We start from the raw sequence: 25,658 nt of genomic DNA, 5'->3' as shown, positions 1-25,658 counted from the left end.
TCTTGGACAGACAAGGTATGCCCTTTGGCGGCCCTACTACCGCAAAAGAAAGGTAAAACAGCTATATTATCATTGGCAGCCTTTGCCAGCACAATGTAATGACATACTAATGCCTTGAGATGTTCAAGGTGTAATGCTTTTTTGCTGTCTTTGTATAATGAAACTGCCAATAAAGAGATGTTTCATAAAACTGAGTTCTTATCAGAAACATCGAAATTCAGCATTCATGTTTAGTAATGCACACAACATATACAATAACTTGCACCATCTGCTATGTTGTTGTCTTGGAAGCTGTTTTTTTCTGCGGTCAGCACATTTTTTAGTACAGCATATGGCGTGAGTCAGAGTACCTAGAGACAAGTTTGCTATGGTTTTCTTTAACATATATTGTATCCCTATCAGGCCTCAAAAAATCTACTCACTCTTTCACAATGGTTGGCAGTCAGATTTTATCAGGTCGAGATGCCTTTAAATCTTGTTTTATCTTGACACATTTGCTGTCTGTTCAAGGAAAAAGGTGAAATGTCAGTTTGCCTTTTTACTAATATAACATTTGAGTAGCTTGTAGACGAATAGCACAAATATTTCAAAATATATCAGTTATTAAAGCACATTTTTTAAACAAATTTAAATAGGAGCAAAACAAATCAAAACACTTTACTTGGTGATGTGCAAATGACACAAGTTTACAGAAACTTGCTTTCCAAATAATACTGTTTGTACACTATACTGTTTTATCATTAAAACAGCATGTCAGTGGGAAATGTTGTGTCCGTTTCAATGTAAAATCTGCTACTTGCAAATGACAGTGTGCCACCACTTCATACTTTAGTTGTATATTCATTAAAAGTGATAGGTTTTAAATATGACTTGATAAAAATGCCTGCTCCTGCCCTGATGACAATACTGTCAAGTCAGGGGTCATGTGTATCCTATCTGTGGCTTAATTTGTATTATATATGGAGCAAACGTTTAGTCAATTAAATCAAACAAAAGAGTTTTTTATACTGCAGACATGCTGAACTTGCATATTTGACAGTGCAATCAGTAGCATTAATGAAGAAAATGGTGGCTCAGTCACTTAAAATATTTGCCCCCTATCACATCAATTGAAACCAGTGTATGGGTCAGAAGCATTACAATTAGGTCGAGTAGATTATTTGTCTATTATTTATTTAGACCAAGCATCTCCAACAAGTAGCTCAAGAGCTACTAGTAGCTCTCCAGCTACTTGTAAGTATCTCCTATGTGCAGCCCAGCCTGCTAAATTAGACGCTATTGGTTGGATGAATTAAGATATGTATTCCAAAATTAAAATGTGTCTATTTAAGATGAAAATGTGTGTATTTTCTGAGCCTATAAGATGATGTTTGTAGAAAAAGGATTGATTTTTCAATTTATATTTTCATTCCAAGTTGATAAAAACCTTTCTGGCAACCCTGACGGATGCACTGAGGTAATCACAGCTGGCCTTCTTGCATAGGTTGTCAACTAAGGTAATGTTGTCTATACAGTGCTAATAATATTAGTAGCTTTGCAAGATTATTGTTGACTATGAGTAGCTTTTGTTGTAGAAAAGGTTGGAGACCCCTGCTCCAGACCTTCAGGTCTAGTAAAGTTTAAATGATGTCTTGAGGCCTGCCTATGATTATATCAGCATGTATTTGCAAAGTGCTTGAGGTATTAATCTATAGAGCAAGTGAGTTCCTGCAGTTCCTTTTAAGGCTTAGAAAGCTGTGCAGCTACCGCTAGGTCATAGCTCTGTAAGGACTAACGTGGAACAGCGCAGAGCTTATATGGATGCGGATGCAATGTAGATGATAAAATGAAGTTCTCATTGAGCTTCTTTACTCCTGCAGGTGGCCGGAAGGTGAAGGCCCGAAGCAGGCTGCAGAAGATGATGAAGAGCTCAACTCTGGCCAGCTGCTCCCCAAAACACACCCGATTGCCTGTAAGAGGTAGAAAGAAAACTGTGGTCAGACAATGTTGTGAGCCAGTGTGGTAAACCAGAGGAGACATATCTGTAATTGAAGAGACTTATCTGACATTGGAGTGTATGAATGTTGTAAAGCAACACTACAGACTGTAAGGTAAGTGTCATGCACATGTAGCAAAAGATTAGGGCTGAGGTAATAGAAGTTCCATGTAGATCAATTCTTTAGTGCAGCATGGGTTGGAGCTCACAAAATTAGTGGCTTTGCAGTGCCTTTGCCGACACCCAAGGGCATCACAATAGAAGGACGGATGGGGCTTTTTGCCCCAGGCCTAAGCCTTTAGAGGCTCCTCTCCTGTTACAACACATTTGTAATTAATAAAACAAAAGGCCTAAATTGCTCCAGAAAGCAGCTGAGGTGGGAATGCCACTAGGTGTTTCAACTCTTCCTAATTTCGAGTTGCTTCATGGATCAGAAGTCTAAGAGAGGACCCACAAACTTTCTGGCCCCACCAAAGCTTCCGCCATACCTACATGTGTATCTAGTTAAAAAGATGCTAGCCAATGGTTTCAGACATGAGAACACATTAAAGAATATGGGGCCAGATGTATCAAAGGATTTTATCCATTCTGTGTCTAAGGGAAAAGTTGTTTGTACATAAGGCCCTAAACCTCTCACAGCTCCTCTAAAAAAAGAAGATAGCCAGCCAGACAGACATCAGACTGCCTGTATCCTCCCAGACCATGCACTGGCAGGCGAGGTTACAGGGCAGCGTAGATGATGGTTGTTGTCATTTAACACTGATGTCCCAGGTTACTGGATTTGATTGTTCAGCAGTTGCACTGGTTATGTTGTCCCTTTCTACTCCTAACTCCACAACACAACCTGCAGCAAGTAATTAAGGCTTACTGCACCTGGCGGTTGTAGGTCCGGAACTGAGATACAATATTGTACAGTAAGTAGACACACACAATAAAATCGAGTCCCAGTTACATAAAGCAAAATGAGTCTTCACTTGCAGTAGGAGATGGGGCAGAAATTACAATAAGATGCTTAAAACAGAAGTAGAACCTTTGGTGGCCACCCAAACACTACTGCAGCACGTCCACAGTTTTATTGCCAGAGTCTAATGGCAGAGATTGGCAGCCTTAGGCTTACTTCAAGTCTCTTTGTTATGTTATGGGTTAAATTTCTCACATTCTGGACACTGAAGTATAGGTACTAGAAAGAGGTTCCAATGAATCTCAAAGAGCTAAGTTTGCCCTTTTTCCTACTTTCTCTGTAGCTCTTGCTTTGGTAAAGACAGCTGAGTGGATCTAAGACAAAAAATACTATCCATAAATCTTCCAGGATCCCAAAACTACTAAAAATAAGGGGGAACGGGTTACTGGTCTTAAAACAGTTGGTCACTTGTACTGGGCTGTTGGGCTCTCCTGTCTAAACCTTGCCACCAATCAGAAATAAAAGAGGCCTTTATCTCAGTAGTGGCTGGTCACATTCAGAATTGTTAACATCACAAGGAAGGGGCACCTGAAAGAGTAAAGTTATCTATTTGGCCATGTGACAGTCACTGGCAGCAGGGGTTCATTGGTTTAAAATGCAAAACCATAACAGCTAGGATACAGTACAACATATAACCAACTTGGGTGGCAGCTGTAGGAAATTAAGGCCCAGACCTAAGATTTGCCACCTTCAAGTACCCGCTGCATGACCAATTCTGCAAAGAACAGGGCTAGGGGAACAAAGTTTTCCATTGCCACATAGATTGGTCTGTTACCAGCCTAACAGCCCAAGTGGATTCAAGGTGTTGATCAGTGGATTAAGAATGCATCCTCCAGAGATAGCCAAACCATAGTCTAGTTGATTTACTAAGATCTCTGAGCTCAGTGTGCGTTTTCACCAAGCCACTCCGATGCATATATTATAGGGACTACTGTAAGGCAGGGTATCTCTGATTGGCCTTTACCGTAACACAAGTAACACCCTCCTCCAGCGGTACTCACTGTGATAGGGAACAAAAAAAAAGTACAGGCGGAATCTGACGTCTCCACATGAGTGTACTTTTATGGGCTTTTACTGTTCACAAACATATTTCCAGGCTTCCATCTTTGAATGTCACGGGATTATTTACAAGAGTTCTTGTCCCACAGTGTGAAGCACTCTGTAGCGGAGGTGTCCACTTTTGGGGAATAGGATCTCTCTTTGCAAATATCTTTTCTTTTACTAAGTGTGGAAAACATGTCACCCCCTTGTGGAGAGAACCCTTCCTGTATAGCCCCATGAAATCAGTTGGAATACATCACTGACTATTTCCAAGGTAGATTGGGAACAGAGAGGAGTTTGGAATAAGCACACAATTAAGAAGTCAGCTGAATTTGGAGTCAGCTGATCTCCTAATCTACCAAGTGTTCCGGCCTCTAAATTTGCTAGAAGATGTGTTATCCTTCTGCATTGATTGATTTTGGTCTTAGATCCACTTTGTGATGTTGTTTGAGACTATTTGTACCTATAGCACACAAAAGGCACAATATATTCTGTTATTCTGTATTGTGCGCTTCATATGTACTCTTAACGTAGATATACATCTCTACAAAGCAGCTAAGGTGGCAAGTTTGAATGTATGACAATCATGCTGTCCAATGGGTCTCATATACATAAAGAGGTTTTAGGTCACGTTTGGGGAATCATCTAAAAATTCGGTTGCACCCTCTGAACTGTGCATCCCTCCCAAACTGCACATCAGGAGAGTATTCCTTGGTAAAAAGTCATCACATTAGTTCTAACAACAACATATTCACCATTTTGTTATTGCAGAAAATGTAGAGGGTATGGCCGCAGCACAAACTATTCAAAGATTGAGCCTGTAGCATTCAAACTCCCATCCTCACTCTGAACTCAAAGTTACCCATACTGTTTTTTTCGGTTGCACCCTTGCCTCTGTCTTTGGTGTGCTAAAGTACCTCTCTCCCGCGCCCTTATTACGAGCAACCTGGTTAGTTGCAATATGTGCAGTAACTCCTGTTACAGCACAAATCGCAGTTATGAGTTTTGCGATAAAGATTGGCAGACCAAATCTGCTGATATTTATTGGAGGAAAAATGCCTGGAATTTATTGGAGCATGCACCAAACTCTGTGTGTCCGATTTTATTCAGTGCAATAAATAGGACACTGTAATGAATGCCATAGTGTGTGAATTAAATATCTATAACTACTAATCATTAATGCAGCCTTTCGGACCAGAGGAGTGTGGAAGGATTACCTGTAGAGAACGGTAAGAATGCCTCCCTGCTTACAAAGTTGCCTTCTTTGTCTAGGAAGTGGCCAGGGTTGAATTGGTTCGGGGTCTCCCAGTGTTCAGGATCAAACAGCGCTGACGATAGATTTAGTAAAATGATTGTACCCTGCAAAAAGAAACACTTGTGATCTTTCAAGATTTTTTTCTGTTCTAAAAATGCTACTGGACAGCAATATAGTTTTTAAAAATTCAGAAAATCAAACAAGGAGCCGTTCACACATGCCATAACAAACCAATGATATTGCTACTCATGAAAGAGATACAACCACAGAGCACTTTAGGACAAAGCTTACCTTTCCCAAGCCAACAGATATCGGAAAACACAGGTTCCAAACACTCCCAATAGCATCTGTACCAAGCATGAGTCAACTCAGAGAGAAAGCCTTCCTAAACAATTTGGGCCTGATTCACAAAGGTTAACTTACACTTTGGGATAAGTTTCCGATTTTTTTGAGATTCACAAATTAATTTTACAAGTAGTACCTTTACAACTGCCTATCTTTTTATGTGCATAAATATACTACTCCTAAAATTCCTTTGTGAATTGCAAAAATGTATAAACTTACACTTACTCTTAGGGGTCGATTATGATGCAGTTTGGAAGGGCTCCGAATTCGATTCTGGTTTGCTGTATCCGATTCGGAACCCTTGCTTCTGACCGAATCGTACCCAGTTCCGAACGACCGATTACAATGCCCGGAAACCGCAAGGGCATTCCGAATCAGTTCCGAAAGGCATCTGTATAGTTCAAGCCTTTCTGAGCCGAATCGTACAGCTCTATGGTCTCGGTTTCCGAGCAAGGGATTACGATGACCGATTCGGACAGCCGTTTCGATTCGGTTTGCCCGGAACAAAACGGCTTTCTGAATGTGTCTTTAGGGGCCTGTAGCAGGCCCCCCTTTGCCCAGGGCCCTCCAAATTCGGCCAGTGGGGGTACCCACGGATTCCCTCTTCCCAACCATGCACAGTGTGGCAGGCACCATGGGGTACCCGCCACAGGGTGCAAGGTTTTTCCCAATCACCCCTTGTTTTCAATGGGAGCCTCTGTTCTCGTTCGATCACCCGATCCGAGTCATCCAGAAAGCATTCCGGAACTAATTTGCTCGAAATGCTTTCCGGACGAGATCGTAATCTGCCCCTAAGTGTAATTTTCCCTTTGTTAATCAGGCCCTGTATGTTTGCCAATGGCAATATTCTATCTAATTAAACTTGTAACCAGGCAAGTAGTCAAACATTTCATGAGACGTGAATGAGGTTGTTTGATTGTGTATTCTGTGGGAAATGAATGGAAGAAACCAAGGATATCTTCAAGGGCACAGCACCAGGGAAGTATTGATTCGAACCACATTTAGGTCTTAACTTGCCCACCCCTTCACCTACTTGCATTGAATATTGCTAAGTAAGCATCCCTGGCAGACTACACAGTGGAGGGCTCTACACCCTTCTTGCCTCCGGCCAACACTGATGCCTAAACAGGGACTTCTTGCTGTAAGAAGTTGCACATTGTCAAGAATGAGAGTGGGGCACAGGAGAGCATCGATAATTGTCTGTGGAGTGACATTGTTCCAATTTCTGAAGAGATGTTTGGTGCTGTGTTGATTTCAGGGCAGATGGTATGCCCGGAGAATAGAAAGAGTGATACCAAATTGATCTGTCTACCATACAGTTAGAAGAAGAAGTGAACTTATAAGACTAGATATATGTGGGATTTCAATATGGGGACCCTAGCCTAAAAGCAGTGGAGCGCTGCAAAGTGCCAAAGGCAACCAAAAAGTCAATGAGTGATAGGAGAGACAGCTGGGTTGCGATCGGTTAATGCATTACAGTGTAGTGTTCTTTCAAGAGGTGCGTCCAACTCTTTCCTAAAATGGAGCAGCAATGTGGTGGTCCTGCTGGATATGCAGATGTTATTCCAGATCTTGAGTGCTTGCGTGGAAAATGCCTGCTGCCTTGTATTTTTCTTTTTAACACTTCTTTGTCTGCATTTTAAGGGTGTTCTGGCGCAGCAAGAACCACCAGAGATGGTGGGCTTGTTTTGAAGATAAGCAGGGGCGCTGGTCGCGATGCCTTTGTAAATGATGCAGCTGTTTTTTTTTTTATATTTATTTTTATTAACGCAAGGCATCACAGATAAAGACATGATACAAAGGAAACACCTTCCCACCACATATTACATAATTTCAGGGAAGGGAGGGGAAACATTGGGAACAAGATACAAATCAAAAGACCCACGGGGATGGGGAAATATCAAACACAGAATCTCTAGGTGGATCACAGATCTCCCCCCTATATTGATTCCAAGATCCCCACACCGATGCCCACTTTCGAGGTCGGCCTCTCACTACGTAAACAGTCTTTTCACGAAACATACAACAATCCAGGTCTTCTTTCCATCCCTCAAGGGCTGGAGGATGCTCGGATCCCCAAAGCTGAGCTATATTTCTCTTCGCTATCATATAGCCCAGTGTGGACCATCTCGTCTGTGCCAAGTTAAGATCAGTGGGCTCCCAGACGTTAAGGAGGCACCTCCTTGCTTCTGGCATCAATGCCACCCCCAAAACCTCATGCGTTGTGTTGTGGATCTTACCCCAGTACTCCACGATACATCGACATTCCCAAAGGATATTGAGGAACGTGCCCACGAGACCACAACCCCGTCTGCACAAACCTTCTTCAGACAGCCCCATCCGAACAAGGCGGGCCCCGTGACATAGACCCTGTGTAATATCTTCAACTGCACAAGCCTCAATCGCGCCGGGATAGCAACCTCCCTGGACGAGGAGACAGCCAACTGCCAGTCCTCATCATACAACTCTAAGCAATCTCGCGTCCATTTATCCCTCAGATCTGTAAGGAGATCCGCTATATGATTAATTAATTTATTGTATATCAGGGAAATAGCTTTCTCCGGCAGATGACCATCTAAAACCCTATCCTCAAGGGGTGAAGCCTCCGGTAAGTCTACCTCCGAAGGCAGAACAGCCTTCCGCGCGTGTTGGACCTGTGCATAGCGGAAATATTCGGTTCTACTCAGCTCAAATTCGCCCTGCAGCTCCTCGAACGTCTTGATCTTCCCTTTATTCCAAATGTGACCAATAGTGGAGATCCCTATCAAGTCCCACTTATCAAAACCTCTTGTATTCCATAATTTACCCAATCTTTCTGAATCGAACAGTGGGGTAGCTAACGTCAGTCGGTTTCCCTTTCTCACTGAGTTTGTGGCATCGTGCCAGACCCGCACTTTGTGTTGAGTCGGCCCTGTCAAATTCAGCTTCGCCGAATTAGAATACAATGCCCTATTATAACTGCCTCCCGGGAGGAGCCATCTATCCATCATGTATCCGGGATCGGACACAGACCCGTACGTACCCTGGTTTATGCAGCCAGCTGGGAAGCCCAATAATACCGTTTGATATCGGGGAGGGCAATACCCCATCATACCATGGGAGTGTTAATTTAGTTAAAGCAATACAGGGTTTGCCTTCCCATAATAGTCTACGCTGCAACCCCTCCACCTCACGGAAAAAACTGGCCGGCACAATATCCAGGGTATTTTGAAGGGTATAAAGAAAACGAGGCAAGGACATCATCTTAAAAAGGGCTGTGAGCTCCATCAGCGAGAGGGGAAGTTTCTTCCAACTAGCCGTGTCACTTCTGAGTCTCTGCAGAGGAGGAAGAAGATTCCTCGCATACCGAGTCGCCGGATCCAATGAAATGAAAATTCCCAAATACTTCAAACCTCCCGTATTAATCTGTATCGGACAATGCCGTGGAGAAACCGGGGCATCTCCACTAAGCACGAACAAGAGAGATTTCCCCCAGTTTATGGACAGTCTTGAATGTCTACCAAAGGAGGCCAACACGTCACACACAACAATGAGGAACTTCATGGGGGAGGTCAAATAAAGTAAAATGTCATCCGCATATAACGAGATTCGGTCCTCCCATTCCGTGGACCACCGAATACCATGGATGGAAGGTTCCCAGCGAATCCAGGCTGCCAAGGCTTCCAGGGCCAATGAAAAAAGAAGGGGAGAGAGGGGACAACCTTGTCTACTGCCCCAACCAAGAATGAAAGAGGCCGAAACCCGATTCTTAACCACTACCTGGGCAAGCGGTTCCGTATATAACAAACCCACCCAACGAAAAAAGCCAGGCCCAAATCCGAATTTAGCCAGCACTGCCCACAGATACGGCCATTCTACAGTATCAAAGGCCATTGTTGCGTCCAGCGAGGCTATTATGGCCGGGTCCTGTAGGGTATGAGCCCTAGCTATCACTCCGTGCAACCTACGCAAATTTAGAGCCGTATTTCTGAAAGGAATAAAACCCGACTGATCCGGGTGCATCAGTCCACTAATAACTTTAATCAGCCTATTAGAAAGAAGTTTGGCAAGTATTTTGGGTTCTGCATTCAATAACAATAGAGGCCTATAAGAGGCACAACTAGTTTTTGGTTTCCCTTCTTTATGGATGACCACCACTGAGGCCACTCTCTGGTCATACGGCAGTATCCCCTTCTCACCGGCCTCCACAAACATAGCTTTAAGGTGAGGGGCCAGCTTATCCGGTCGTAGCTTGTACAACTCAATTGGGAGCCCATTGGGACCCAATGCCTTACCTGAATTCAGGGATCGTATAGCTAAGGCTATTTCATCGGCTGTGAGGTCACTATCCATAAACACCCGATCCTCATCTGACAAACACGGGAGCTGGATATCTTGTAACAGCAAGTGGGAGTCCTACTCCGGTCGATCCGAAACCGAGGTATGCACTTGTAACGAGGTGCGTCAAAAAGGAAGCGAGGAATGGTGGACACCCGGAACTGACACTGTAATGCCTCCTTCCTTGCAGACGGACCCCTGGGATTCAGGACGAGAAGAACATGCAGAAGAGGAACACGGCGCCTTTAATTGGGCGTTCACTGAGGAGGAGGACACTCCTTCTCTACACGTCAGCAGCGCCGGATTGGATAAACCCCAGGAAGTGTTGTTTGTGGCGTGTGACATCACCCCGGAGGAGAAGGAGAGGCGCGGAGTGGAAGAGCGGATCGAAGACTGCAACGACAGAGTACGGAGGACTGCCGAAGAACATCTAGGAGGCGGAGAAGAGTCCCATGGAGAGCCAGGAGGCCAACGACCTCGTGAGCCGCCGTGCCATGCTCCAGGGGGAGGAGTGTGGCTGAGCCAGGTACGGCAGCGTTTGGCGGCTTGGGCGGGAAGCAAGCGTGTGTAATTAGTGTATATAGCCCCTTGTTCGTTCACCCTCGTCTTTCCCCTTCCTTTCGTTTCACTTACCCCGCGTTATTCTCCTCACTGTCTGTAAACCTCACACTCGCATCACTGACACCAGATAGTAGAACATTGACACCGGTGATCCCCCAGTCTCACTACCCCTGGGCCCCAAGGTGCAACCCTTCCCAGAGGATATTGAATTAACGGCTCCCTCTCTGTTGGTCTTCTTTTACATGGGAAACCGGAGCCCGGAAGTCACCTTGCAGTACAGACCTGGCGGTGCATAGCTACGTTTAGAATATCAAGAAGGAGACCACCCGAACGCCAAAACGGATCCCAGTCAGTTTGCCAAAGAAAGACTAACCTTCAGAACCAGGAGGACTTTGATGTTAAAATCAAAACGTGTTATTCCAATAAAACCAGCTTTACCTCTACGACCCGGTGTATCTCTCGTCCCTGACCCACAACCTGGCGTGTCTCTACTCCCTGAACCAAACGTCCCGTCCACAGCACTATTTGGAAATGAGCCGCAAAGCTATCTACAATATCCTGGGGGTCTGTGAGTCGAGCCCCCTGCTGTCACAAGCTCTGGGACTACCCGATCCGCCCTATCCTTTTTATACAGCCAGGCAATGCGTTTCCCTGCCTTATCTCCAAGGTCATACAAACGGCCCTGCTGCTCCCTACTAAGGGCCCTGGCATTATCGGTGACGAGAGATCTATAATCAAATTGTTTAAGAGTCAGGACATGCAGTCTGGCACGTGTTACCTCCCGCTCCAGGTCCTCCTCCAAGCGACCTATCTCGGCCTCTGCTTCAACTACATCTTTGTCCCTCTCTTTTCTCGTACCGACTATCAACGACAGAGCCTGACCCCTGAAAACCGTCTTAAAAGCTTCCCAGAGCGAAACAGAAGAGGACACCGATCCAGCATTATCTAAAAAATAATGCTCTAGAGCCTTGACAAGATCCCTACGTAGTCTGGGGTCACGTATATACCATGGATTAATAGGGGCGACCCTACCCGCCGACCCTGGCATAATACAGAACCGAAACTAGAGTGGGGAGTGATCTGAGATGCCCCTAGCGAGATGAACCGCCTTAGCAACATAAGATGCATGGGCCGCGGGCACTAAACAATAATCTAAGCCGAAAGACTACCGTGGGCTCCAGAATGAAATGTGTATTGCCTCTGGTCCGGGTGGAGCAGTCGCCAACAATCCACCAAACCCATAGCATCAAGAAAGTCGGGCAATCATCTCTGAGCACGCACCGTGTCACGCTGGGGATGCCTATCCATAACTCCAGAAACAACCGCATTAAAATCTCCCCCCAATACCAACAACCCCCTCGGCAGTTCATCAAGAGCCTTTCCCAAGTCAACGAAGGTAGCGGTCTGCATACCCGGGGGAACATACACCGCCAATAGGTTAAGGACCTGCCTCTCCCAACAACCCGTCACCCAACATATCTGCCTCTATCATCCACAAAAATAGAGTCAACCATCAACGGGAGTGCTCTCCTAATCAGGATGCCCACCCCCCTGGAGCCTGATGTGAATCCAACATGAGCCACCAACCTGTACCCCATTCTATGCATCCCCTTACAGGAATTACCCACCAAGTGCGTTTCCTGTAGCAAGACCACATCAGGCGCCCGACGTTTAAGATACTGCAAAACCACACTTCGTTTAATTTTATCCCCCAACCCATTCACATTCCAGCTCAATATCTTCAGTTCCCTACCCCCCATCATCATACATCATAAGGAAGTGACAATCCTCCGATCGTTGCAACACAGAAATGCTACAGAATAATTTGATGCCTTGAACAAAAAACATAAAACCAATAAATTAATTCACTAATGATGTGACATACAAAAAGACTAATAATTTGTCATACAATACTACAGAATACTTTTCAACCCGTCTTCCCCCACCCCCCACACTGCACCCCTGCATTTCCCTTACGCGCATCCCTAACTAGCAGTGTGCCTGTCCCCCCTAGCAATCCAAAACTAATCTACAACTAAATAGAGGTAGAAAACCGAGGGAGGGTCTATACCTGCCCACCACCTCCCTCCGCTCCCAACTCTGTCCCCTCCGCTCTGCTTTCAAATCAGTATACTCAACACTTATTTAAACAACGCGAATCAATGAAGAATCCTTCACGCCACCTCTGAGCTCGCCCCAGCCGCACCACATTACTGTGAAGGCATAATACTTTTGTTATACATTATTCTTGATCTTCCGTCTCTCCCCAGCTCTGGTCTTCTCTTTCAGATGCTATCACACTGTCTAACCAGTCTGTCGCCACCTCCGGATTGTCGAGAAACCAAGTCTTTCTGTTGAGTTCAACTCGAAGCCGGGCTGGGAACATCATTGCATTTTTTAATCCCTTATCCCTCAGTCTTTTCTTCACGGAGAAGAAGCTCTGCCGTTGTCTCTGTACCAGCTGGGTAAAATCTGGGGAAAAGGAAAGGGTCACATTCGCATACTGCAATGGGGGACTATTACGTGCGGCATGCAAAATCACATCTCTGTCCCGGAAATTCAGAACTCTTGCAATCATAGTGCGTGGGGTGCCCCAGGCCTCGGTCTCCCTCCTGGGACTCTGTGTGCTCGCTCCACCGTAAACAGGATACTGAGACCTTTGGGATTGAGATGTTTGAGAACAAGATTTTCGACAAATAGATCCGGCGTTTGGCCCTCTGATTTCTCAGGAACTCCAAGAATACGGATGTTATTGCATCTGACCCTCCCTTCATATTTGTCCAGCTTACGATCCGTAAGAACTCTCGATTTCTTGAGGTCCTGCACCTCTTGTTGCAACTGGCTTACGTCATCCATTAGACCGTTTGTTTTGAGTTCAAGTGACTTGACTTTCTCATTAGCCTTTGAGAGGTCCGTGCGGATTAATCTCATCTCAATGGTGGCGGTGTCTAATTTAGCGTCAAGCGCTTCCATCTTCTGGCCCAGGGACGCCTGCACACCATTAATCGCCGCCATAAGATCCGTTAACGTGGGTTCAGCCGGATCCGTCAGTACCTCTTCCCTCATTAATGGCGTTTTTTTTACCTACCCTGGGGGCCCCTAGGGATAGTATAGTGGTCAAGTTTATTGGCTTGGGTTTTTTTGGACCCCTTATAGGAGACCGACGAGGGCTTGTCTGCATCCAGTCGTGTAGCCATGGTGCCACCTATCAAGGGATCCAGTAATAATGCAAATGTAACCAGTGCAAGGCCTTTTCTTTACCAACAACTGATATACACACTAAGGGCCCATCTTTACCTATCAACAGGAGTGCAACGGATAAATGAAGTGCTGCACCGCAGACCCAAGATAGGGAACCGGACTCTACGGTCTACAATCCTCGCGTCTGTCACCGCTCAATATGGAGCAAGCACGCTCTCCAGTGCCTCACGCTCCCCCAGAGCTACACCTCCGCACATAGTCCCTCCACAGTGCGCGGGCCAGCAGAGTAATCACAGCGAGTTATGCTCACAATTTAGATGCCAGCACTTCACTGCAGTCAATTGCATCAAAACTTGCACCAATAATTATTCTCAAGGCATCATGCCGCCCCCAACGAGTCTGCTGCACTCTAGCCAGCTCACCAGTCTACAGATCTCACAGCAGCCTTCAGCCCCTATGTCCCTCGGGGTCCCAATTTTATAACGCACTTCCCATAATCTCCCGATCACAGCCCCCGCAGCACCGCCCGAGTCACATCATCACCATGGGGCCATCGATGCGGCTGCAAGTCAGCACCTAAGGAAGGGGGGGGTCTCCACCGCCTATGTCCCACGTCGCTCCAGCCCCTCCGTACACCCGGCCATGCAGCAGGCGATCAAACGTGACGCAGCAGCCCCCGTGGTGCATCAGGCAAGGGGGTCTGCTCGCCTGCGCTCCTCCAACACTCCCCCGACAGTCCCAGCAGATACAGCGAAACGGAGTTCCGCAAGGCACCTCCACACGTTTAGAGACGGATAGCAGCCCCACGGTGACAAGATATTATGCCATATACATGCATCTGCGAGGCGGGGGACATCAGGCACAGCATTCACGCCAACGAGCGTATTTAGACCTCCGGGCGGGACGACACTTCTCACGACCCCGCTGTTATTGATTTAGAAGCTGGCATCAAGCGTCATGCAAGGTCCCAGCTTCCAGTCCCGACCAGGCCCCAATCTCCCGGGCGAGTTATCTCCTATTTCCGCACCCGTGAATGGGTCGGCGAAACTGGCACAGGCGTCGCTTATTCTGCTTGAGCAGAGGGTAACAATTTAAAGCAGGATATGTCACAGGATGTTGAGATTAGGAGCGAAGATCGGCGGAGCCGGGCTTTTACGCACCATCTTGGTCGCCAGCTTGGCTCCTCCGCCGATGCAGCTGGTTTTGAAGATGATGGAAGTCACCAAGGGAAAGCCAATGTATTCTCATCAGGTTTGTGGTGATGTGATCATATTTCTTCCTGCACTGGAAGAGATATTTCTTTAGGGACTGGATGAGATATTTCTTCAGACACTGGATGAGATATTTCTCGAGGCACTGGGTTAGATATTTCTTCAGGCACTGGATGAGATATTTCTTCAGAAACAATGAGATATTTCTTCAGGCACTGGATGAGATATGTCTTCAGGCACTGGATGAGATATGTCTTCAGACACTGGATGAGATATTTCTTCAGGCACTGGATGAAATATTTCTTCCTGCACTGGATGAGATCCTAAAGGTCCTAGAGGAGATGGAGTAGTCAAAAATCTAGGATATACCCACTGAATGAGTGGACTCAGTCACAATGTGGGATAACCCCAAACAATCCAGGGTGATCCTGTGACAGGAAGCATAGGGATCATCTACCCTAGATAGAAGTCTCCTGCTGGCACGAACTGAGAGAAGGATTTTAGCAGTTTGAACATAAAATCCTAAATGTTCTGTTTGTAAGGGATTATAGCAAGCTTGCGATAGGGAAACACTAACTCGCCAGCTGTTCCATTTCTGTTCACAACACAAACTTATCTGCAGAAATGTGCATTCCATTGCACTTCTTTATTCTCACAGGAACTCTTGTCATACAATCCCACTGACATTGAACATTGAGTGCTAAAGTCAACCATTTTAATTGTCTTTAGATATATATGTGCATGTGTTTTACAAGTTTTAGACAGTGCTGCTGCACAGGGGCTGTGGAAAGAAATATGAAACTGCTGCCATCAAACTGCCGCTCTGGAGACGTGTGAACAAGTGCAGCCAGGAGCGCTGTGTCTGCAGGAGAGGTTTCAATATTCAGTGTTTCATTTTTTGGGGCATAAGTATCAAAATTGCTATTTAAAACAGTTAGGAAACTCAAATGGCCCTTTAAATATATGCATATGTTAATCAGCATTTAGGCACTAGGGGCCCGATGTAGGACACCAAATACCGGTCGGTAAAGGCCGATTTCGGCTGTTACCGACCGGTATTTGGTTTTTGATATGTAGGGGCCTTAAATTTTACAGAATCGGTAAATTTACCGAATCGGTAAATCTAGATGTAGGTGGCACTGAAAACAGTGCCACAGGCCCTTAAGAATTCGTTATTTGCCACGAAATAATATTTTGTGGTAAATAACGAATTCCAGTGTACATGCACATCTGTGCATGTACACCTGTGCCATGTGGCACACATACATGCCCTAAGGGCATTTATGTGTGTCACATGGCACACAGAATCAGGGGTGCAACAGGGTGTTAAAGTGACACCCTGTCCCCCTTGACAATTCGGTAATTTTACCGAATCGGTATTTACCGATTCGGTAACTGACATTGATTCCTATGGGCCTCAGGGCCCATAGGAGTCAATGGCAATTACTGAATCAGTAAATACCGATTCGGTAATTACCGAATTATTTCCTACATCTCATTTCCCGAATCTAGAATACCGAATCATTAAAATTTGGTATTCTAGAGTCGGTAAATGAGATTTACCTACATCGGGCCCTAGATATCTGCTCTCTGCCATGAAGTGATTGTGCAGACCATTAAAATCATAGAAACACTGTTGAAAAGTGCTGGTTCTGCCTCATTAAAAGGCCGGTAGCTCTTGCCCACTGAGGACAGCTGCAGTTCTGTGACTTTTGCATTTTGGTATCTCTTGCTGTACCAGTGTTCACATCCAATTCCCAGACTGTTTCTCCATGCCTACAAGATCACAGCACCAGTGGCCCTCAAACACTTCTGCAACTCATCGTAATATATCCCAAGTAAACTTCAGGTGTCTCAGTGCATGTATCAATGTACGTCCAACCAGTGACCTTATGGTGCCTCTTAACAAGTAAGCTCATCCAGTACCATAGAATCTGCTAACCTATGACAACTCTGTCAATAGTTCGGTCAACATATGTTTTTTTAAATATGCCCTAAAGACTCTTGGCATCCACTTCTGCAAAACATTTTGCCCAGTTGAAGATATGAAGAAGACAAATGCAGTGTGCATCTTAGCTCCGTTAGTGCCCAGATAATTTTGTTAAATATGTGTGCCATTGGCGCTTTATGCCTATCAAGTATCCAACTCTGACATACTTATCTCAACAAGAATAATTGCCAATAGCCCTGTCTTCCTATAAATGGCCACAAAGTAGTGGAAATATAGGTCTGTACCTTTTTTATGTGGAATCCTTGCAGTGTTATGTCCTTTGTACATGCCCTGGGAATCCCAAGTGGTACAATATCACAGTAGCGTTGGATCTCGTGGATCACGGCATTCGTATAGGGCACCTTTTTCCGATCTTCGTATTGAACGACCTGTGACTCCCCAAGTACAGCATCCAATTCCTTCTGGACTTTATCTATTGAGAAACATTATGCTTTTCATAAAATGTTCTAGCTGTCAGGTATGATGAAAGACATTCAAATACCATTTAGGTAAGATGTACATTGGCATTTGGACACTGTTTTATCTTAATATGGGTTTTGGTTACTTTGCACTTTCAATAAGGTATATGCACCTGATCTAGTCATTGGCAAAATCTCAATGATAGTGAAGATGGAGTCACCAATCTGGACATGGACTCTTCAAGCAAACAGCCCAAGAGGTGACAATAAAACAATATTCACCAAAGCCAGTGGGAGACGACAATTCACATTTACCTAGGGTACTCCAGAAAACAACACCTGCACTTATCTAATCAAAATCTGGTAACAAAAGCACTACAGCCGGATAAGTACTGCCAGCTACAAAACACAAACACTGCCATCACATCCCCCTAAACAATGGCAACCCCATCATCTCAGAAAAGCAGCTTCATGTAGCATTTAAAAGTATACAACAACCTCAGCTGAAGGAAGAGGGCATAGAGAGTAGGATGTTGTGGCCAAGAACTGCAGCAAAATGGAGTTGGCCAACAGAGTCTGACTCAACATGCACAACATCAACGACCTCCTACAAGTAACCACCCACCATCTCACACTCAAGGAAAAATACCCCACAACATGACCAATCTCTTAAGCTCACTGTGCTCCTGTAAACAATGGGTCCATACAAATAATTACTATAGACTTAACTGACACCTCAGAACTATTTGACTGCAACACTGTATGGCACGCTGTATACGTTTGTGTTTACAAATTAAGATGCAGGAAAGGATCAGCTGTAAGCAAAACAGAAGAATGGGTCCTCTGGTTAAGGATGAAGACTGATGGAAGTTTAAAGAATCTTGGAATGGGTTTGGTGGTGTGCTTTACTAGAGGGAACTTGAACTATCCCTTTAAGGTAGCATTGAGGAAGAAGGAGTTACAGGATGAGCCCTGGTGGTCATGTGTTTCAGGGTTACTATTACATATATAGGTTTTTAACTGTGAGGAATTTGAAGGGCCTGCTGATCCATGATTGTCCTTTAACCCATCTTTTTTCTCATATTTGTTCCTAGAATAATAGATATGGGGGTGGAATTTGACACACTAATCAAGAGTTTTATAGGCAGCTCTACCATAATCTAAGTGCTGAGCTGGGGTTCTATCTGTCTTATCTATACATATAATGCAGTGCAAATAAACAAACTGAGAATTGATTTTCCTCTTGCAATATGGGATCCCACAAAGGAAAGGAAGAAAATACATCAGGTGATCCTAAATCAGGCACAGAAATGCCATTGCAGGAGTGTGAAGAGCTCTTAAGGCTTCAATGAAGTGCATCAATAAACTGGATGTGGATTAGAAGTACTGCACATAGGTCATGCCTTTGCCTGCACAAATTATATTTGGTCAAATTTGAGGACTTGTGTATGTGGTGGTGGAGGTTGTGTAATATGTATCATTGGCAGTGGGGGGGGGGGGGGTGCAGCAGCTAGGAGTGGTGGAGGATAAGGAGTATTACTGCATTATCCCCAGTTCTGACCTACAGGATTCGTAATGATGTAGTAGAACTGAACTCATGAAAAGCCTAAAATTGCAGGATTGGTAGTTTCCCTTGTGGTATTATCGCATAGTTGTGCCACCACTCTTGTACTAAAGCCTTTTAATCTGTAGACATGCAAACAGCAATAGGCAGGAGACTCTGAAACACGTTAAAACTTGAACACTTGATTCAAACAACCAGAATTGCTTCAATTGACCTTACAGAATGCTTAGCTAGTAAAACATTTTATATCAGATTTTATTGAGAAATGGGATGCCATTTTGGTATATTAATGGGAGGTAAATTAGTGTTTTGTTGACATGAAATTATAGGTAATGGTTAATTTTCTCTTTTTTCTTCAAGTGGTGTGATGTGTATTTCATTTAAAAGGTGTATATTTGTAGATCTTGTTTTCATTTGTAAGGTGCATGTTTTTAGGTCTTGTTTATAGAGAGCTTTAGCTGTCTGATGAGAGCACCAGGGGGTAATTTAAAGGTTACCAGGGACCATAGAACAATCAGCGATTCTGGCTATGCCAAGAACAATCTCATGGACTAGTTTGGTGGGAGACAATCACTTCGTCAGTACTTTGAGAAATCTAGTCAGGCATAACTGGGTTCTGCAACTTGTCTCCTTGGGTTGCTCCCTAGAATATCGATCTCTTCCTCTGGAGAATAGTTTTCTATTGACTCAGCTTACCAGGACTCCAGAAAAGAGGCAGGCATTGCGGGAGAACATTGCTTTGTTACTTCAGAGAGCTACTGTGTCTGTTCCAGATTCTGAAAGGGGTCAAAGCTGGTGCTCGTTCTTCTAAAGAAGTCTTCTGGAGACTATCGACACATCATAGACCTCAAAGTTCTGAATCTTTTTCTAAAAACAAATTATTTCAAGATGAAGTTGCTCCAACAAGTGATTCCAATGCTGCATCGGGGGCGGATTACTTACCATCCCTGGATCTTCAGGATGCTTACCTACATATTTCCATTGCCTCAGATCACCAGAAGTTTTTAAGGTTTGCAAAAGGCAAAAGTCATTGGGAGTTTCGGGTCCTCCAGTTGGGTATGTCCAAAGGTATTCAACGACTTTGACACCAATGATCGCCAACCTGCACAAGATGAGTATTCAGTTTCATCCTCATCTGGACAATCTTCTCATGATTTCCATCTCTGCTCAGAAGAAGACAGACAATGCAAAGGTAGTACAGACCCTGAGAATGTTTGGCTGTCTCCTCAATCTCAAGACATATCTTGTTCCTTCTCAGAGCCTAACATATATCTCAGCCTGGTTCTAGACAGATCTGGATCTGGCCTGTCTTCCAGTAGAAACAAGGCTGAAGCTGGTTCAGCAATTGTTTACTCTTCTAAGCACAGATCACGAATCAGTAAGGATTTGTTTTGAATACAGGGATACATGGTAAGTGTTCACTATTTTCCACAGTTTCTTTAACGGTTTTTGTCTGGCAATGGTTGCGTATGATACTGAAATACATTTTTGAATTTCTTTATTTTAGGAGGCCTCTCTGTTTGTGGTTCCTTGGGCCAGATTACACTTCGGGCCTCTTATATTTTACATTCTTCAGCACTGACCACCAACAATTTTTAACTTCTTATCCAGGTAACACAATACCTGAGAGCTCAACTTCAATGGTGATTAGTTCCTGCTAATCTGGAGTTTGGAGTTTCTCTTCCCCCACACCACCCAATGGTGCCAGCAGGAAGGACTGGGAGGCAGTTCTGGATTCAGACTCGACATTGGGAGTTTACAAGATTTGCAAAAGAGTCCATTCTTCCAATTGGAGAGAAGTCAGAGCAGTTTGGATGGCTCTCCTAAGGTTTCGGTACAAGAGCCATTATTTATGTTTCTCCCTCCCACCCTTCTTAAAATGCCGTTTTTGTGTATGGTTGGTATTAGTAGGAACCGTGAAGGTTACATTCCCTTTTATTAAATAAAGGGGAGGGTTATTTTCTTGTTTTTTTCTTCTTAGAGCTGCTTGATAGGAGTGGCTGAAGTGAGTATTCTCCCATACAAGGCAACATTTTAGAAGAGGAATGTGGGCGATTCACAGAAAATAATCGGGAGACTGTATTCCTCCATTGACTTCTGTTGAGGCCGGAATCGGGTCTATTGTCATGTATGGGACTTACAAGTGTGCTGCTGCAGGATCAGATGTTAGAAATGCAAATATACATTTTTTCCCTTGCCTGTCAGGAGCACAGGGAAAGCGCTTTGGCAGGCAGACAGAGTGTGACAAAAGAACAGGTTACTGGCAGTGCACACTCCGAGTCACACAGAAACAGAAACAGAGGAAACAGGTTTTTGGATGTAGCACTCCGGAGGCAGGAGACTAGCCTTGAAATCAGTAGTCTCCCACCTAAATAAGGAGGGTTGGCATGTATGATTCGCCTAAAAAATGCATAGAGTAAGTAATGGGATGTGGAGTAAGAAATCATAGTAATGAAGATTACTGGTAAGTATTCTAGGCAATCCCCACCACCCGCATAGAGCTCCTCCACTAATGTCTAGAAACAACTCAGTGGGAGAGAGGCAGAGAAGCAACTAGATACTGCTGGCTTAAAAATGGAATGAAAAGAGGACTGAAAGATGAATTTCAGTCTCATTGAGACATGAACACCTCCGGTGATGAGCGTTATAATTTTCTTAAAACCTGTGCCTCACTTGTAGCTTGAAAGACAGTTAGCTTTGCAAATGTACACATTCAAAACATAAACCTCCAAGGAGCTCCGTCCACGGGGCCTTCATTATCCTGTAATTATCCTGACGAGGTGCTTTTTTCCAGTCTGGGCCATGCAGAGCTGGTGGGCAGAAGTGCCAGGAGGCCACCGAGACGAAAGGAGGCTTGACTGCGGGTGACAGCGGCGGAGAAACCATGGTTGGGCTGCGGTGCAGTGGAGAGGCTGCCGGAGGCGCGAAAACCGCCCGTGGTCTTGGACACTCCGGGAGCCACAGAGGACGCGGCGGAGACTGCGCCGGGGGGGCGACAGAGTCTGCCCAGTTCCCCCGGTGCTTTGGAGCCCAGGTGTCTGCAGCTGGCGCGGGAGGGGGGGTGCGAGGCCCTGCAGCGGACTGCGTGCGGCGGATGCTCGGAGGCACCCAGGGAGCTGCGAGAGACTGCACGCCCGCGTCCGGAGGCGGAGAGGAGTCGCGCAATAAACAGACCACGCAGTGTCAGCGTAAAAGGCCATTTTATTAGACCAGAACTGCGTAATCTGTACATAACAGTAAACATAAACAGGTAATAACATCAAACCCCCACTCACAATCCCCTCTCATTCGTTTCACTCGTTCCAACTTACCACAAAGCCCTAGAAGCTCCATACCATGCTTTATTCCTGCCCCTCAATCACTTGTCATCCAGCCACTCCTTGCGTCCTGCCATTCATGCTTCTATCCGACATGCGAACTCCCCCCCAAGGGATGGGTGTGCCCGCTCTTGACCGCCCTGTCCCTTCAAAGTACCGCCAACCAGTGAACCCCCTGTAGGGCGGTTCACTGCCCCACCCCCCCTCAAAGGTCCGCCAGTCCGCACCACACACTCCAGCATTCATTCCCTGCGACACCAGATAGCCTCATTCCATAACTTGCTCACCACATCTCTCATCTCCATCATGTAATAAGCATTGCCCAGCTGGGACAAGTGCACCTCGTCGTCCCTAAAAATTAAAGGTTCCTCAAGTCGAATCCCTCCATGTGCAATAACTTTAATGTCCCTTTCACCACAGTAAAGTCTCATAGCCCTGTTGAGCTTCCTTCGTGCCTTTTCGATCGCCCCATGCTTCATTGTCCCTCTCCACACTTTCCTGGGGACCAACTCTGTCCAGGCAATGCTGGTCCCCGCAAGCCTAGATTTCAACACCTCCAGGTCCCGTTGCATAAGCTGTAAAAGCACCAAGCCAGACAGCTGCACCAAGTCATTTTCTCCCAGATGTATTATCAACAAATCAGGGCATCCCCGTTGCGGGATCATCTTCGCGAGCCAGGGCAGTAGTGCCCCCCATCGCATGCCACCTTTGCCCCACCATTGTACCTCGTGCAAGTGTCCTTTCAGTCCCAGGTTACGGCCGTAAACCTGCTGCTCCGCATATTTGGATGCCCAATGCACGAAGGAGTGCCCAACAATCCATGTCACCGTCTTACTGCCTGGACCACCCACGCAACCTACAAAGAAAAAGATGTTAGAACAAGAACAACAACATGAATCAACCAACGTCCTGCCTGGGACCACCTTACTTCCTCACATACCTCTCGCAACAGCGTGACTTCCACCGCCCAATCCTCCTAATCCTATCCCAGGACCACCCCAACCTGGCCGCAGCTGTCGCAGCCCCGATTCTGAAAGAGTGAGTCCCGAAACCAGACGCATCCAGGCCCAACCGTCGCAAGGCCTTGCGCAACACCGCCAACAATTGGCCAGCCGTCACTCTCGCGCCAGATGTGTGACAAAAAATCTCCCCACGCGCCACACTCACCGTCCCCAGGAAAGTTCTCCATGCAGCCACCGGGCATACCTCCACGCCCTCCGTCTCATTCAACCACACCCACTTACCCCTGCCTAATTGATCAGTCTTCGCGCACCGCAACCAAATACCCAGGCGACCCCCATCCACTCGAACTTCCTCAAACAACCTGCCAGACATTCTCCGGGTACCCAACAACTCAGACACTCTGAACGCCCCAAAAAACATCCACACCATACACAAACGGAAAAGGCCAACCTCAACCAGGTCATAACAGCAATCCGGCAACACTCCAACCAGCCGGACCAGCAACTCAAAGGTAACTGCCTCCCGCAGCCTGCCCCCCCACTTCCCCGTTCCCTGCCCCAACCCCGCAACATTCTGCTCAGGATCACATCTTTGGTCGGATCAAAACCCAAAAACAAAACACAGTAAAATGATATCCCTGCCAATTTACCAGAAATTGTAGCCGCCGTCAAACCCCTATCAATGCAATCCAACACAAATCGTCTCAGCCCTCGTTCCACGTCAGACTCAACACCCACGACACCATCCAGGCTCCAACCCATGAAAACACCAAATTCAGACCATGCCAAACGATATGTCCTCCTCGTGGTCTCTGCCAATGAACCTTCCACCAGTCCAATCATCCTCACTCCCCCAAGGCCCAGATGCCGGCCGGCAGCTCGGTCTTGCATGAATCCGCTCCCGGTGCCAGGTGCCAGAACCGCTGCCACTGCGAACGAGACAAAGCATCCGCAATGTCATTATTTGCTCCAGGGACATGCTTAGCCCGAAACACCACATTCAACCGCAGACAAGCCAACATGAGCCTCCGCAACAGCCGCAGCACTCTCAGGTCCCTTGCCCTCTGATGATTCACCAGCTCCACAACCGTCATATTATCCACATGGAAGAGCACAGACCCGTTTCGAAATTCCTCCCCCCAGACCTCCAGTGCCACCAGCAAAGGGAAGAATTCCAAGAAAGCAATGCTCCTCCCTTGTTTGAGCCATGGAGCCGGCCAGCTCTCCGCACACCACCTCCCGTCCCAGAAAACACCAAATCCGCTGACCCAGCTGCATCAGAGTAAATTTGACATTGCCAGACTGCCCTCTCCTCATCAAAGTCCAGGGACACACCGTTAAAGTCCTGCAAGAATGTAATCCAGGTCCTCAAGTCTGCCCTCACTCCCATGGAAATCCTGACTCTGTGATGTGGAAGCACTGCCCCCGACATGGCCATGCCGAGCCGCCTGCAGAACGTCCGCCCTGCCCGCACTACCCTACACGCGAAGTTAAGGAAACCCAGAAGTTTCTGAACCGCTCGCAAAGGAATCCACTTCTCCCCCACCGCCCAGTCCAGACACGCCAGTATCTCCTCCACTTTGGCCGCAGGGAGGCGCGCCATCCACTGCACCGAGTCCAGTTCGATTCCCAGGAAAGTGAGGCAACAGCTGGGACCAGCCGTCTTCTCCGGCGCCAGAGGCACTCCAAACTGAAGGGTAATTTCCTGGAATTGCGACAGGGCCCTGCCGCAATCCCCGGAACCTGCCCTCCCCAGAAAGAGGAAATCATCCAAATAGTGAGTGACCTCACGGCACCCACTGACTCGCACCATGACCCACTGCAGGAAAGTGCTGAACAGCTCGAAAAGAGCACAGGAGATGGCGCACTCCATGGGCAAAACCTTGTCCACGTAGATGGCCCCCCCAAACTGCATGCCCAACAGCGAAAAATCCGCCGGGTGAATGGGCAGTAAACGGAAGGCTGATTTGATGTCGCATTTCGCCAATTCAGCTCCCGTCCCACACAACCTCACCAGACGGATCGCATCGTCCACCGACGCATAGGAGCACCCTAGAATCTTCTTCTGCAATGAAGTCGTTCACCGACTGGCCCTCCGGCCATGATAGATGGTGTATCATCCTGAACTCCCCTTCCTCTTTCTTCGGCACCACCCCCAATGGAGAGACGATCAAATCCTCCAAAGGCCAGTCAGTAAACGGGCCAGCCACCCTTCCTTCCTCAACCTCCTTCTTCAACTTAGCAGACACTACACTCAGCAATTCCTTCGCAGATCTCAAGTTATCGGCCCAACGGCGCTCCCTGGGACCTTGGTAGCCCACTCAAAAGCCCTCCGTGAAACCCCAAAAGAGACGCGCAGTCGCCTCCTGGTCCGGGTAGCACGAGAGCCATGGGGCCATCGCCTCCACCCTAACCGGTGTAGGCGCCCTTCGGGCCAGGGTGGCCCCGCCCTCTGGCGTTCCTCCACTGCTCTGAGGGTGTGGTGAGGGTGAGGCACTGAGTAAGGGCATGCTTTCCGCCGCATTTCGAGCACTCGTGC

General features: G+C 46.5%; 1 protein-coding gene across 3 annotated transcripts in view; it reads right to left on the bottom strand.

Moving 5' to 3' along the window:
* Positions 1-430: 430 nt before the first annotated feature.
* Positions 431-25,658, bottom strand: part of LOC147684113 (cytochrome P450 2J6-like) — a 107,356-nt gene continuing 82,128 nt past the window's right edge. Inside the window, exons 7-9 of one of the 3 annotated variants that reach the window (XM_086944484.1) lie at positions 17,103-17,290; positions 5,195-5,336; positions 431-1,949 (exon numbers count right to left, since the gene is read on the bottom strand). In XM_086944484.1, the coding sequence (XP_086800610.1) occupies positions 1,771-1,949; positions 5,195-5,336; positions 17,103-17,290 (509 nt within the window). In that variant the 3' untranslated portion in view covers positions 431-1,770. Of the gene's footprint in view, positions 1,950-5,194; positions 5,337-17,102; positions 17,291-22,023; positions 23,014-25,658 lie in introns of those variants that run through there. The other 2 variants (XM_086944485.1, XM_086944483.1) reach the window with 2 other exon arrangements.

Source organism: Lissotriton vulgaris, chromosome 11 (assembly GCF_964263255.1).
Source record: "Lissotriton vulgaris chromosome 11, aLisVul1.2, whole genome shotgun sequence".
Classification (NCBI taxonomy): domain Eukaryota; kingdom Metazoa; phylum Chordata; class Amphibia; order Caudata; family Salamandridae; genus Lissotriton; species Lissotriton vulgaris.
This window is presented reverse-complemented; position numbering and strand designations above follow the sequence as displayed.